General features: G+C 41.5%; 1 protein-coding gene across 1 annotated transcript in view; it reads right to left on the reverse strand.

Moving 5' to 3' along the window:
* LOC122943093 (solute carrier family 26 member 6-like) overlaps positions 1-8,592 on the reverse strand; it is a 31,472-nt gene extending 22,880 nt beyond the window's left edge. The window contains exons 1-6 of the mRNA XM_044300528.1: positions 8,450-8,592; positions 7,057-7,196; positions 6,374-6,484; positions 5,300-5,466; positions 4,736-4,900; positions 119-271 (exon numbers count right to left, since the gene is read on the reverse strand). Coding sequence (XP_044156463.1) covers positions 119-271; positions 4,736-4,900; positions 5,300-5,466; positions 6,374-6,484; positions 7,057-7,196; positions 8,450-8,592 — 879 coding nt within the window. The remainder of the gene's footprint in view (positions 1-118; positions 272-4,735; positions 4,901-5,299; positions 5,467-6,373; positions 6,485-7,056; positions 7,197-8,449) is intronic.
* Between the last annotated feature and the right edge of the window lie 5,221 nt (positions 8,593-13,813).

Raw genomic sequence — 13,813 nt, forward strand, 5'->3', positions numbered from 1 at the left:
AACGCTCCATCCACTGGTGAAATAATGAGTGCATTCCTTTATATGATCCTTTCTTTAAATGCACCCAGTACCGGCTATTACACAGGTAAGTGATTTCTAGAGAGAAGCATGTACTTACCACCACCAATTCTATAGGGATGGGCATGAATAATTTGGAACGGAACCTCTGGTTGACTTCTTTGACTGCAAAGAGGAAAACCAGGGCAATGAGGCTCACAACAAGCGTGCCAATGTTCGTCTTGTGGATTCTGCGGAACAAACTGACTAAAGACTGAAAAGAAAGAGAAAAAAAATAACGAATAAAAATACATTACTTATCCTTAAAGGGGTAGGTCATTTATTCAAGGGTCAAAAGGCATAAAAGAAGTGACACTCCCCTCACCGGTCCCCACTCCGTTCCCATTCCAGTGGATTCCTGGGTCCTGCTGGTTAATACTTCTTGGTCTTCTGACACACAGGAAATGACTGCTCAGCCAATCACTGGCCACAGGGAATACCCACATTAGCCAATGATTGGCTGAGTGGGTATTTCCTGTGTGTCATCAGGGACCAGGAAGCAGAGACCCAGGAAGCACCAGAATCAGAATGGAGGGGGATCCTTGAGGTATGATTTAATTTGTTAATTATTTCACTCTGATGCTTAAAAAAAAGTACCAGCTGGACAACCCCTTTAATAACTTATCATGGCTGATTAAGGGGCGTAGCTTCAGTATTACCAGGACGGCTTTATAGGGAGGCACAAGGCTGCAATACGGATCAAGTGGGTGGGATTGAGGCATACCAAAATTATGCACAGGACCTGCACCTTGACCTGGTCCTATGCATTACAGACATAACACCATAGTTGACAATAGTCTAGAATTTTCAAGGATTGTCCCAGATTTTCAAAGACAATAACCGCAATTTTGGCTTTTCCTGGGCCAAAATGGGTGGGGTTTATGTAAACTCCACCCAGAAGTGGGTGCTCAAGGGTGGCCTTGATACATGCTTCACTGCCCTGAATGTATCAACATAAATTTTAGCAAGTATGTAACACCTGGACCCCTTCCAGTGTCAAGCTTGGGTTACTTGGGACCACCGGAGGAAATCATTGTAGAAGCCCAATCCCTACATCATCAATACAGTCTAAGCCTACTTTTACACTAGTATTATTGCTGGATCCGGCAGGGTTCAGCAAAAACGCTTCCGTTACTGATAATACAACCAACTGCATCCGTTATGAACGGATCCGGTTGTATTATCTTTAACCACTTCACTTTCGGGCCATTTCCCCCTTCCTGACAGAGCCTAATTTTGCAAATCTGACATGTGTCACGTTATGTGGTAATAACTTTGGAACGTTTTTACTTATCCAAGCCATTCTGAGAATGTTTTCTCGTGACACATTGTACTTCATGACAGTGGTAAATTTGAGTCAATATATTTCACCTTTATTTATAACATAATCCAAAATGTACCAAAAATTTTGAAAAAATTAGCAATTTTCTACATTTCTATTTCTCTGCTTTTAAAACACAAAGTGATACCTCATAAAATATTTATTACTTAACATTCCTCATATGTCTACTTTATGTTGGCATGAATTTTGGAAATGTCATTACATTTTTTTAGGACATTAGAAGGCTTAGAATTGTAGAAGCAATTCTTACAATTTTTAAGAAAATTTCCAAAACCCACTTTTAAAGGACAAGTTCAGGTCTGAAGTCACTTTGTGGGGCTTACATAGTGGAAACCCCCCATAAATGACCCCATTGTAGAAACCACACCCCTCAAGTTACTCAAAACTGATTTTACAAACTTTGTTAACCCTTTAGGTGTTCCACAAGAATTAAAGGAATATGGAAATTACATTTCTAAATTTCACTTTTTTGGCAGATTTTCCATTTTAATCAATTTTTTTCTTTAACACATCGAGGGTTAACAGCCAAAGAAAACTCTATATTTATTACCCTGATTCTGCGGTTTACAGAAACACCCCACATGTGGTCGTAAACTGTTGTAAGGGCACACGGCAGGGCGCAGAAGAAAAGGAGCGCCGTATGGTTTTTGAAAGGCAGATTTACCAGAACTGGTTTTTAAATGCCATGTCCCATTTGAAGCCTCCCTGATGCACCCTTACAGTAGAAACTCCCAAAAAGTTACCCCATTTTGGAAACTTGGAATTTTTTGGTGCTCTATATTACATTTTTTTGTGAAGCAAGGTAACCAAAAAAATGCCTGTTTTGGCACTGTTTTTAAACATTCATCTGAAAGGGTAGATCACGTGCTATTTTTATAGAGCAGGTAGTTACGGATGCAATGATATCAAATATGTCTACTTTGTTTGTTTGTTTGTTTCAGTTTTACATAATAAAGCATTTTTGAAAAAAAATTATGTTTTTGTGTCTCCATTTTCTGAACACCATATTTTTTTTAGTTTTCTGCCGATCGTCTGGTGCAGAGGCTCGTTTTTTGAAGGAAGAGTTGACGTTTTTATTGGTATGATTTGCGGGTACATATGACTCTTTGATTATTCATTATATCACTTTATAGGGCAAGGTGACCAAAAAATTGGTTGTTTTAGCACAGTTTTTATTTATTTATTTTTACAGTGTTCACCTAAGGGATTAGGACATGTGACATTTTTATAGCGCAGATTGTTACGGATGTGGCAATACATAATATGTATACTTTTTCTTATTTATTTAAGTTTTACACAATAATAGCATTTTTGAAATGTCTCCATAGTCTGAGAGCCATAGTCTTAGATAGGATCAAATTTTTTGAAGGATGAGGTGACGGTTTGATTGCTACTATTTTGGGGGGCATACGCCTTTTTAATCGCTTGGTGTTGCACTTTATGTGATGTTAGGTGCCAAAAAATGTTTTTTTTTGGCACTGTTTTTTTTTTATTTTTTTATGGTGTTCACCTGAGGGGTTAGGTCATGTGATATTTCTATACAACTGGTTTTTATGGATGCGGCAATACTTAATATGTATACTTTTATTTATTTATTTCACTTTAACACAATAATAGCAGTTTTGAAGAAAAAAAAAAACATATTTTAGTGTCTCCATTGTCTGAGAGTCATAGCTTTTTTATGTGACTGTTTATGTGACTGTTTGATTGGTACTATTTTGGTGGGCATACGCCTTTTTGATCACTAGGTGTTGCAATTTTTGTGATGTAAGGTGACAAAAAATGGCTTTTTTGGCACATTTTTTATTTTTTTGGCTGGTTGTTACGGACGCAGCGATACCTAATATGTATACCTTTTTTTTTTTATTTCACTTTAACACAATAATAGCATTTTTGAAACAAAAAAATTATGTTTTAATGTCTCCATGTTCTGTTTTGAGAGCTATAGTTTTTTTCAATTTTTAAACGATTTTCTTATTTAGGGGCTAATTTTTTTCAGAATGAGTTGACGCTTTTATTGGTACCATTTTGTGGGACATACACCTTTTTGATCACTTGGAGTTGCACTTTTTGTGATGTAAGGTGACAAAAATGGCTTTTTTTTTTACACAGTTTTTTTTTTTATGGTGTTTATTAGACCGGGTGGATCATGTGACATATTTATAGATCCGGTCTTTACGGACGCGGCAATACCAAATATGTCTATTTTATTTTATTTTTTTCTATTTTTAACATTTTTATTGAATTACTTAATTGGGTAAGTAATACACTTTGCCTCCCCCATAAGTTCATACAAGACCTCTGGGGACATTTACCTTCACTTTTTTTTTTCACCATTGATTTATCCTGTAACTGGGGCTGACATAGTAACCCCAGTTGCAGGGGAAATACAGCCCCCTGAGAGGCTGTACAGCAGAATACAACGCTGTACAGCCTCAGTTCAGGGCTGATCAAGGTTACCTGACCACCGGGCCGGGACAGGAAGCGCATAGCGAGCGCTGTGTATACAGGGATTTAAAAGGCAGGGTCACTTCTTTCTAGGGTGGCCTGCTGTCACTGACAGCAGGCCCCCCGCTCGGCAGCTGCATGATTAGCGTGCAGCTGCCATCTCTGAATGGACGTTCCAGAACATCCATTCAGAGATAAACATCCACCCAAAAGACGTTTATATCCTATGGGCGGATGTGAAGTGGTTAACATAGCCAAGACGGATCCGTCATGAACGTCATTGAAAAGTCAATGGAGGACAGATCTGTTTTCTATTGTGGCAGAGAAAATGGATCCGTCCGCATTGACTTGCATTAGGGGTCATGCCGGATCCGGCTTGCTCCGCATCCCAGGATGGAAAGCAAACTACAACATGTTGCGGTTTGCTTTCCGGTATGGGAACGCAACTAAACGGAACGGAATGCATTTTGGAGCACTCCATTCTGTTCAGGTCAGTTTTGTCCCAAGGGCCTATCAGAAAACTGAATGGGTTAGCCATAGCAACCAATCACAGTACAGCTCTCATTTTTCCACAGTGAATGCTGAGCTCTGATTGGTTATCATGGGCAACAAGAACAGTTTCTCCAATAGCAACCAATCACAGTGCAGCTTTCATATTTCCTCAGCCATTTAAAAAATGAAATCTAAGCTTTAATTGGTTACTATGGGCAACAAGGCCAGTTTAATAAATGAGGCCTAATGCTTCTAGTTTTGTATATTAGAAAGGATTGGCTTTTAACTGCAACCTCGGACTGTGAGAGCACAGCTGCTTGCTGTCAGTGAATGAAGACATCTTGGTTTCAGGCAAACCCTGGCACCGGGCCGTCCTGATCCAGTCAATATACTCACATAAATCAACGACAGAGGCTGTGACCGTTCACTCAGAGGGAGGCCAAATATATGCTTCAGCTGGGACACAGTCACGTGAATGGTAGCTGCGGTGGTGTAACCCCGGACCAGTGGCTCTGAGAGGTAAGTGACCACAAATCCAAACTGCACAAGGCCCAGGATAAGCTGCAAAACAAATATGATGGCGGAATATGTTTAGTTCAGAATTGCCTAGCAACCACATGACGTTTTGCCTGAGTGACTACCATTTAGATGCCAGTAAGTGGTCATTGGAAGTGCTACGTGCTGAGTATCTGCTGCAGTCTGATACAGGGCATTACCACCCAGGCTACTGCAAGCATTAAAATGAATGAACAGAAGGAATAGAACGGGGCGTGCAGGAGCCAGAAAATAGATGAGTTATATGCCAATGTGGGCACGGGCTCCATAACTGTTATATAGACTGCTTCTGCCTCTATAGGTGATAGTAGCCATGATATATACTGTATATGTAATATATGTATATTATAATCTATAATGCTATACCACAATCTTAGCAATGACGTATGAAACGGAGACACTTACCTGGAATAGCCCCACCAGTAGAGTGATTGCAGCCACCAGCTCCGCTCGGGCTTTGTCTCTTGCTACAGTATCAATTACAGTTTCATTTCCAAGCAACATAAAGTTGTCATTGGGCACCAGAGACTCAGTGATGCTGCCGATCATGATGGAGACCACAGCAAAACTACCTGAAAGAAAAGCAGGATATATCCTGTATTATAATCCAGAGCTGCGATCACTATTCTGCTGGTGGAGTCACTATGTACATACATTACATTACTTATCCTGTCCTGATCCTGAGTTACATCCTGTATTATACTCCAGAGCTGCACTCATAATTCTGCTGGTGGAGTCACTATGTACATACATTACTTATCCTGTACTGATCCTGAGTTACATCTTGTATTATACTCCAGAGCTGCACTCATAATTCTGCTGGTGGAGTCACTGTGTACATACATTACTTATCCTGTACTGATCCTGAGTTACATCTTGTATTATACTCCAGAGCTGCACTCACTATTCTGCTGGTGGAGTCACTGTGTACATACATTACTTATCCTGTACTGATCCTGAGTTACATCCTGTATTATACTCCAGAGCTGCACTCATAATTCTGCTGGTGGAGTCACTATGTACATACATTACATTACTTATCCTGTACTGATCCTGAGTTACATCCTGTATTATACTCCAGAGATGCACTCATAATTCTGCTGGTAGAGTCACTGTGCACATACATTACATTACTTATCCTGTACTGATCCTGAGTTACATCCTGCATTACACTCCAGAGCTGCACTCACTATTCTGCTGGTGGAGTCACTGTGTACATACATTACTTATCCTGTCCTGATCCTGAGTTACATCCTGTCTTATACTCCAGAGCTGCATTCACTGTTCTGCAGGCTGAAATCTCCCAGAAGTGCCTGCTTGTTCAGTGTCTGCACACAGTGGATGACTTCTTGGAAGTGTCTTCTTTACACAACACCCTGTGCAAAAGCTCAGCTGAACTACAGTTGGTAGTAAACTAGCTGGTGGTTGATTCCGAGTTCACTGTACCATTGATTTTATTTCCAGTACACGATAACTCACCCACTGACACGTGCCTGGATGTGCCGAAAAATGAGTAAACAAACACTGGGAAAAAGGAGGAATACAATCCAAAAACAGGCGGCACTCCGGCAAGAAGAGCATACGCCAAACCTGTGGAAGAGAACGGATACAGCTTGTTCAGGATGGAACCCAAACCGTGAGTTTATAATAAACAGTCCGTGTGTATAATTGCTCAAATCTCAACATAGCTCATATAACCCTCTCTGTGACTGCATTCTCCATGATGGCTGGGATGAGGCAGAGGAGATGCTGCCCCGACTCCTGGCCCATGTAAAAGGACCTTGTTACGATGCCAGGACCACCCAATGAACTGTTTAAAGGTTTGTGACTTGCTGAGGATGTACCACTTAGGTTATGCATGCTTAAGTTCCGCCTGTGTCCTTCCTTCCACCATCTTTGAGTAGGTAGCCACACATACCACTCACATGCCTAAAATATACTTCATAAGGACTGACCCCCAGACCATATAAGCAAACTAAGAGGGTGCCTAGGACATTCTATTGGATTGGGGCCTTAGATCATTGTGAAAGCCCACCCCTCACCTCAATGGACCAAGTGCAAGAGTTAGTACCTGGGTCCACAAGATAGTCCATTGATCCTCTGAGGGGTAGTCCAGCCTTGTTAGTACATTTTTATTCCCTTTTGCGGCAAAACAGCCTTACCTTGTGGAAGCTGAAGGATCCCCACGCTGATCCCTGACACAATATCCCCCAGAAACCATTCCTTGACTGGATAGTGAGGCAGCCAGTGGAGAATCGGGATGAACTGGAACAACAAGGCCTTCAGCTCGGAGCGAGAACATCTATATAGTATGAAATGGCGTGTAAATTTTGGTATTGGAGGTGTAGCTTTTTTGGGCTTAGATATAAAATCTCTTCCAAGTGGCCTAAACATCACAGAAGCATTCCCACAAAAATTCTTATTCTCTGACCTATTAGAAAGGTAGATGTAAACTGTGGTGAAGGTAATCTTCTGAGCCATAACTAGGGATCAGCGAATTTCATATTTTGAAATTCGTTTTCGCTTTGTGTTGTGGTATTTACTGAATTGCATTATGGATTCCGTTACCATTCCGATACAGAGGACTCCTCTCCTGTATAACGTAAACGCGACGGATCCGTTATGCAGCCCATAGACTTCTATTATGACGGAATGAATAACGGAATGCCTCTAAAGGCATTCCATTATGGAATTGCGTTATGGTCCGTGGTAACGGAATCCATAACGCAATTCAGTAAATAGCACAACACGAAGCGAAAACGAATTTCAAAATATGAAATTTGCTCATCCCTAGTTACAACCTCCCTTCTGATCCTCAGTTGTGTCAATAACACAGCATCTTATGTGTGGACAGGAAGCCGGTTTCTCTATGTATTCCTATGGGAGCCTCAATGTCAGTCTCATAGGAATGAATAGAGAAGTAATTGACTTCCTGTCCTGTGTCAGTTGGAAATCGGAGTGCTGGTCACATGACACAGCTGAGGATCAGAAGGAAGGCTATAACTCACAAATACTGTCACTGGTAAGAAGATTACCGTCACTACAGTTTACATCATATACCTTTTTTAACAGGTCAGAGAATAAAAAAATTTGTGGGAGTGCTACCTTAATATCTATAGTCTTGAAGCTCTCTTATGAAGTCTTATAGAGACTTTGGGCCCCTGAAGCATCATACGTTTGTGTGTTCATATGCTATTAGTGTTACTCATTCAATGGCATAAACCATAGAGGTAGCCCCTATGGTAGCTATGTAGCCTGGTTATCTTCATAATGGGCAACAGGAACCTGCTCAGGACTCCTACTATCTATAGAGGTTAGCAAACGATGGAGGAGGTTAGACCCCCCGACACACACACACACACACATAACGGACCCTACAGTCCCAGGCTGCAGTTATGGTGGTGCACCTATTCTGAGTTTTAATGTTTTTTTTTCTATACAACTCATGGAAGGTTCCCAATCCTATCTGATCAGAGCCATCAAGTGAGAACTTTACCTTGGTCAAACCACAATGAAGGTCAACCCTTTGAAAGTAATAGTTGACTCCTCACTTACCTAACTTTACGTTTGGCTGCACCAACAATCGACCGTATGGTATTTGTGGATCTAGGCAATGATACCCCAAGTTCTTGCTCGTAAAACACAGGGCGTTCAACGCAATATCTCACATCCCGATACTTCAGCTCCTTGTTCTCCATGACCAAGAGTTAAGTGATTCTACTGGATCAATCCTGACATGAATGGACAGAGTTTCCCACTCTAAATGTACTGGAGAGGAACCTGCTAAGACATACAGAAGAGTCTTAAGCTTCCTTCTAGTAAACACTGACATTTGTTCTCTTGGAGACATGCACAATACTGTGTTGCAGATCATTCCACAATATCGCACGCTTTTATATTATACTGTATCCATTTTAGGTTTTTTTATGGAACTGTACTTTAAGGCAATGGTTGTCCGGGACAGTTTGATATCGGCTAGACGTCTTTCTGTCTTCACACCTTAGTAAATGAAAGAAGTGGAAAAATACAGAAGAGTGGCGTTTCCATACTTACATGGCCTATTCCTTGACCTTATCGTTATTATATCAGGCTGTCAATGACTTGCTTAAAGGGAACCTGTCACGGGGATTTTGGGTATAGAGCTGAGGACATGGGCTGCTACATCGCCGCTAGCACATCCGCAATACCCAGTCCCCATAGCTCTGTGTGCTTTTATTGTGTATAAAAACAGATTTGATACATATGCAAATTAACCTGAGATGTGTCAGAGCTTGAAAATATGACTCTTCTCTGGTCACACAAGTAAGATATGACTCTTTTATGTTAATTTGCATATGTATCAAATCGGTCTTTTTACACAATAAAAGCACACAGAGCTATGGGGACTGGGTATTGCGGATGTGCTGGCGGCCATCCAGCAACCCATGTCCTCAGCTCTATACACAAAATCCCCGTGACAGGTTACCTTTAAAGGACAACTCCAAGAGATATATAGGATCAAATCCACCAGCCCCTACCCTAGCTCACATTATACGGTACTTGTTCTTCTCCCCTCCAAAACCACCACTGTGTTGCATCCTAGAAAAGAATAATGAATCTTCTTTCTGCCACCCTGATTGTACAATTATACCGAAAACCTGTTCTGCTCCACTAAAACAATAATAATTCTTAACCAAAGGAAATCTAGAACGCTTGCCTAGTCGAGGCCGAATCTAGCTGTTTGTGACCAGCTTTAGCCATCTTCACTGTCAAGTATGTGCTGGAATTTGCGGTGCAGACATTCCTCTGCCATACAATGTCTAAATAATGCTGCCATATATCCAGAACAATGGCGCCCTTTTTCTCGTGCTCTAATCTGACCTTGAGGGTACACAGTGGCTCTTTAGTTGTAGGCTTGTATTTTACTATTTTCAGTTTTGTATACTATTTTTTTTTATTGGAGCCCTAAGGCAGAAGTCTCCCATTAGGTAAGACTCCAATGTCCATCCAAAGTTGTCTCATAGAGGGCTATTGTTTTTTTTGTTTTTTTTTTAAACTCTTTTATTAACAAAATAGAAATAACATCAACATCATACACTCCTGTTACAGGTTATAGTACAAAGAGAGATACAGAGTCCATATTATCAATTTCTCTAATCAACCATTGCACTCTTGAGAATTCCTTATTTCTTTGGCTGAAGTAGCAATATTATTATTATTATTACTATTTATTATTAAAGCGCCATTCATTCCATAGCGCTGTACATATGAAAAGCGGTGCACATACATAATACAGACAATTGCACTAATCATAAACAAGACAAACTGATACAGAAGGAGAGGGCCCTGCCCGCGAGGGCTTACAGTCTACATAATATATAATATATTCAGGAGGCCCCACTAAACCGACTGAGCCATGGATCCTCGAGCCGATGACAGGGCTTGTCGCAGTCTCGAGGTTGAGTGCATAGTGTGAGATGACCCACACCATAGGCCCCAAACCTTATCAATTTTTTTAGGCTTATTGCGGTGTTTAAATACTGACGCTATATATGGTAGGATCTGGTTTATCTGCAATTTCCACATGGTCAAGTTCGGTGTATTGGGGCTGTGCCATCTCAGAGCAATACATTTACGCGCCATAAACAGTGACTCCCTCAAGAATGTCGTCATATAATGATCCCAGTTATCCTCTTTCAGTATTCCTAGAAGGGAGACCTCAGGGATGCAAGATACCTGGACTGGCGGTAAATTAGAAAGAAAAGCAGTCACCTTCTTCCAGAAAGTGGCAATCGGGTTGCATCTCCACATCGTGTGCCAGAAGTCCGCCTCCAGTTCCCCACACCGTGGACATGCCGTGGATGGTGCTCTGCCCATTCTATATAGCCTAGTTGGTGTGAGATATGTCTGATGAATTATGTAAAGCTGGATTATTTTTTTCTTAACTGCTGGTAAAACTTGTAAATAAAACCGTTATGGAGTGTGGGTATCAGTGTGAGTAGATTGCTGAGACTAGTCCTCTGGGACCCTGGGTTTTGACGACTCCTATGAGTGGGTACTTAGGGATCTTGGTGCTAATGTTCGGGAACTTACTCTGTATGGCAGATCTAAGTTGCAGATATGAGAAGAAGTGGGTACGGGGGATGTTATACTTTTGTGACAGTGCTGCGAACGTCATTAACACTCCCTGATCTTAAATATCTCCAAGGGTTTTGGCTCCTGCCGATTGCCATCTGTCCGCCCCCATAACCACCTGTATATGCGGCAATGATTGATTGTCCCTCCGTAAATTGGGACAATGACTAAGGGTACTTTCTCACTTGCGGCAGGACGGATCCGGCAGGCTGGCCTCCCTGTCGAATCCGTCCTTCTGCTGTTTCGCCGTATCGCCGCCGGAAAAAAAAGTCGGACATGCAGGACTTTTTAGTCCTGCCGCAAGTGTGAAAGTACCCTTAGCCACTTTCCAGATCATTTGAGGCAATTTGTGCAATGGCAGCGGTGGCTTCTGGAATTTGGGGGACTCTTCCAAAACCGACCACAGTGTGTAGCAGTTTAGGTAAAGTTTTAAAACATACTCCGAGGAAGGCGGGTCTTCTGTTGCGTACCAGGTATTAATGAGCCTGAGCTGCCCTGCTAGATAATATATAAAATAGTCCCATAGCGCCATACCTCCCTGTTTTTGGGCGTTTTAGTGTATCTAGGCTGAGCTTAGCACGGTATCTGCCCCAAATTAAAACCCTAGTCAGGGAATCCATTTCTTTGAAAATCAATTTGGGTATGTGTACTTCTGAGTGTTGAAAGGCGTAAAGAGCCTTAGAGAGTATGATCATTTTAATTAGGTTAATGCATCCTGCCACCAGCTTTGAAATTTGTTCCGTATGTGATCAATTAAGGGGTAAATATTAAGTGACAGGGCCTGGGAATGTCGTTCAGTGATAGTTACTCCCAGGGCCGTCTTTAATATTGATTGGACCCTGGGCAAGAATTTACTTGGGCCCCCTGAATCCCGCCGTCCCACACCCTAGCATGTGATCACGCCCTCCACCACAACACACACACAAAAAAAAAATCCACACACCTCGTAGAGTAGTAAACTTGAATAATGATGAGCGCCCACTAGACGTGTTCCTTGGCAGTAATGTAAATACTGCCTTTATTTCTGAAAAGGCAGTGTTCACATTGAAAAGCTTGCAGAGGCATGCTATAGACACCAGAACTACTACGTTTAGCTGTTGTGGTTCTGGTGACTATACAGGTGAAACTCGAAAAATTAGGATATCGTGCAAAAGTCCATTATTTCAGTAACGCAAATTAAAAGGAATTGCATTAAGGCAGCTTAAAATTCGAATTTTGTGAAAAGGTTCAATATTCTAGGCTCAAAGTGTCGCACTCTAGTCAGCTAATTAATCCGTACCCCCTGAGCAAAGGGGACCTCAAAATTGTGACTTTGGGGTTTCATAAGCTGTAATCCATAATCATCCAAATTATAACAAACAAAGGCTTGAAATATCTCGCTTTGCATGTAATGAGTCTATCTCATGTGTTAGTTTCACCTTTTAAGTTGAATAACTGAAATAAATGAACTTTGCACAATATTCTAATTTTTCGAGTGTAGTGTCCCTTAATATAGAGGGGGAAAAAAGAATCCGCACAAAAGTATCAAATAAAATGGCTGTATCATTGTTCTAAAAATTAAAAAAGCACAACTTCTGACAAGAATACATAGTATTTTGCAGATTGCTTTTTTTTTACAATGTGCAGATAGTACTGTACTACTAACCCCTCCATCCACCCCTACATACAGGGTAATACAGCGCCACATACCTCTTACCTCCAGTGACGTTTCTTTGATGTAGATGTTCTCTTTCCTCATCTTCTCCTTTAAGACCTTCAGACCAGACACCATTTTTCAGCCATTTCTCGTCTCTGAAGTTTGACAAACAAAATCTTAGTTTACTACTTTTCCATCATCCTTCCATTTTCTGGACAAATCATCCTGCCACCCCCAATACTGTGCCGCTGTGCTCCCCAATAATATACTGCAGAAACAGATAAATCCCCTGATAATAGTAGTACCATGTAGATAGTGCTTTTCAATAATTATTGGCACACAGTGTCCTACAATAACTGTGCCCAACAAATAGTGCCCCTGACACTAATAGTGTAAACATAACGTCCCCCAAAAATAATTGTGGTAAGCTGATACTGTGCCAAGGTGCCCCCACAGTAATAGACCTCCCAAAAGTCCCACCAATAGGAATAATTCTCTGCTAGAGCACACATGGTAGTAATAGTGCTCCTACAGTGCCAACATGTCCCCACTGTGCCGCAGAAGTAATAATGCTCCCATAGTGCCCATACTAGTAATCATGTTCCCCATAGACCCCCAGTAGTAATAAAGCACATCATAATGCCCCCCAGTAGTAATAATTCTCCTTATAATGTACTAGTGCAAAAAATACCCCCTTTTAATGCCCCCAGTAAATGCCCCCATAGTGCTCCTCTCCCCCCTTCTTCTTAGTGCCCCCCATAATGTACCAGTATAAAATGCCCCATATATAGTGCCCCAGTAGATGCCCTCAGTGTCCCCATAGTACTCCTCTCTCCCCTTCCCTATAGTACCCACCATAATGTGTTCCAGTATAAAATTGTACTGTACAGAGCCCCCATATAAAATACCCCTTCTTTGTGGCCTCAGTAGATGCCCCTATACAAAGCCCCCCATATAAAATACCCCTTCTTTGTGGCCTCAGTAGAAACTCCCCCCCCGTGTTCCTCTCCCCCCCTTCCCCGTGTTCCTCTCCCCCCTTCCCCCATATAAACTAACCCTTTTTTGTGGCCTCAGTAGATTTCCCCATAGTGACGCCAATAATGTGCCAGTAAGAGGTGCCCCCATAGAAGCCCCTATAGTGCCACCCAATAATGTGTCAGTAAAAAGTG

Source organism: Bufo gargarizans, chromosome 7 (assembly GCF_014858855.1).
Source record: "Bufo gargarizans isolate SCDJY-AF-19 chromosome 7, ASM1485885v1, whole genome shotgun sequence".
In the NCBI taxonomy this organism is placed as follows: Eukaryota; Metazoa; Chordata; class Amphibia; order Anura; family Bufonidae; genus Bufo; species Bufo gargarizans.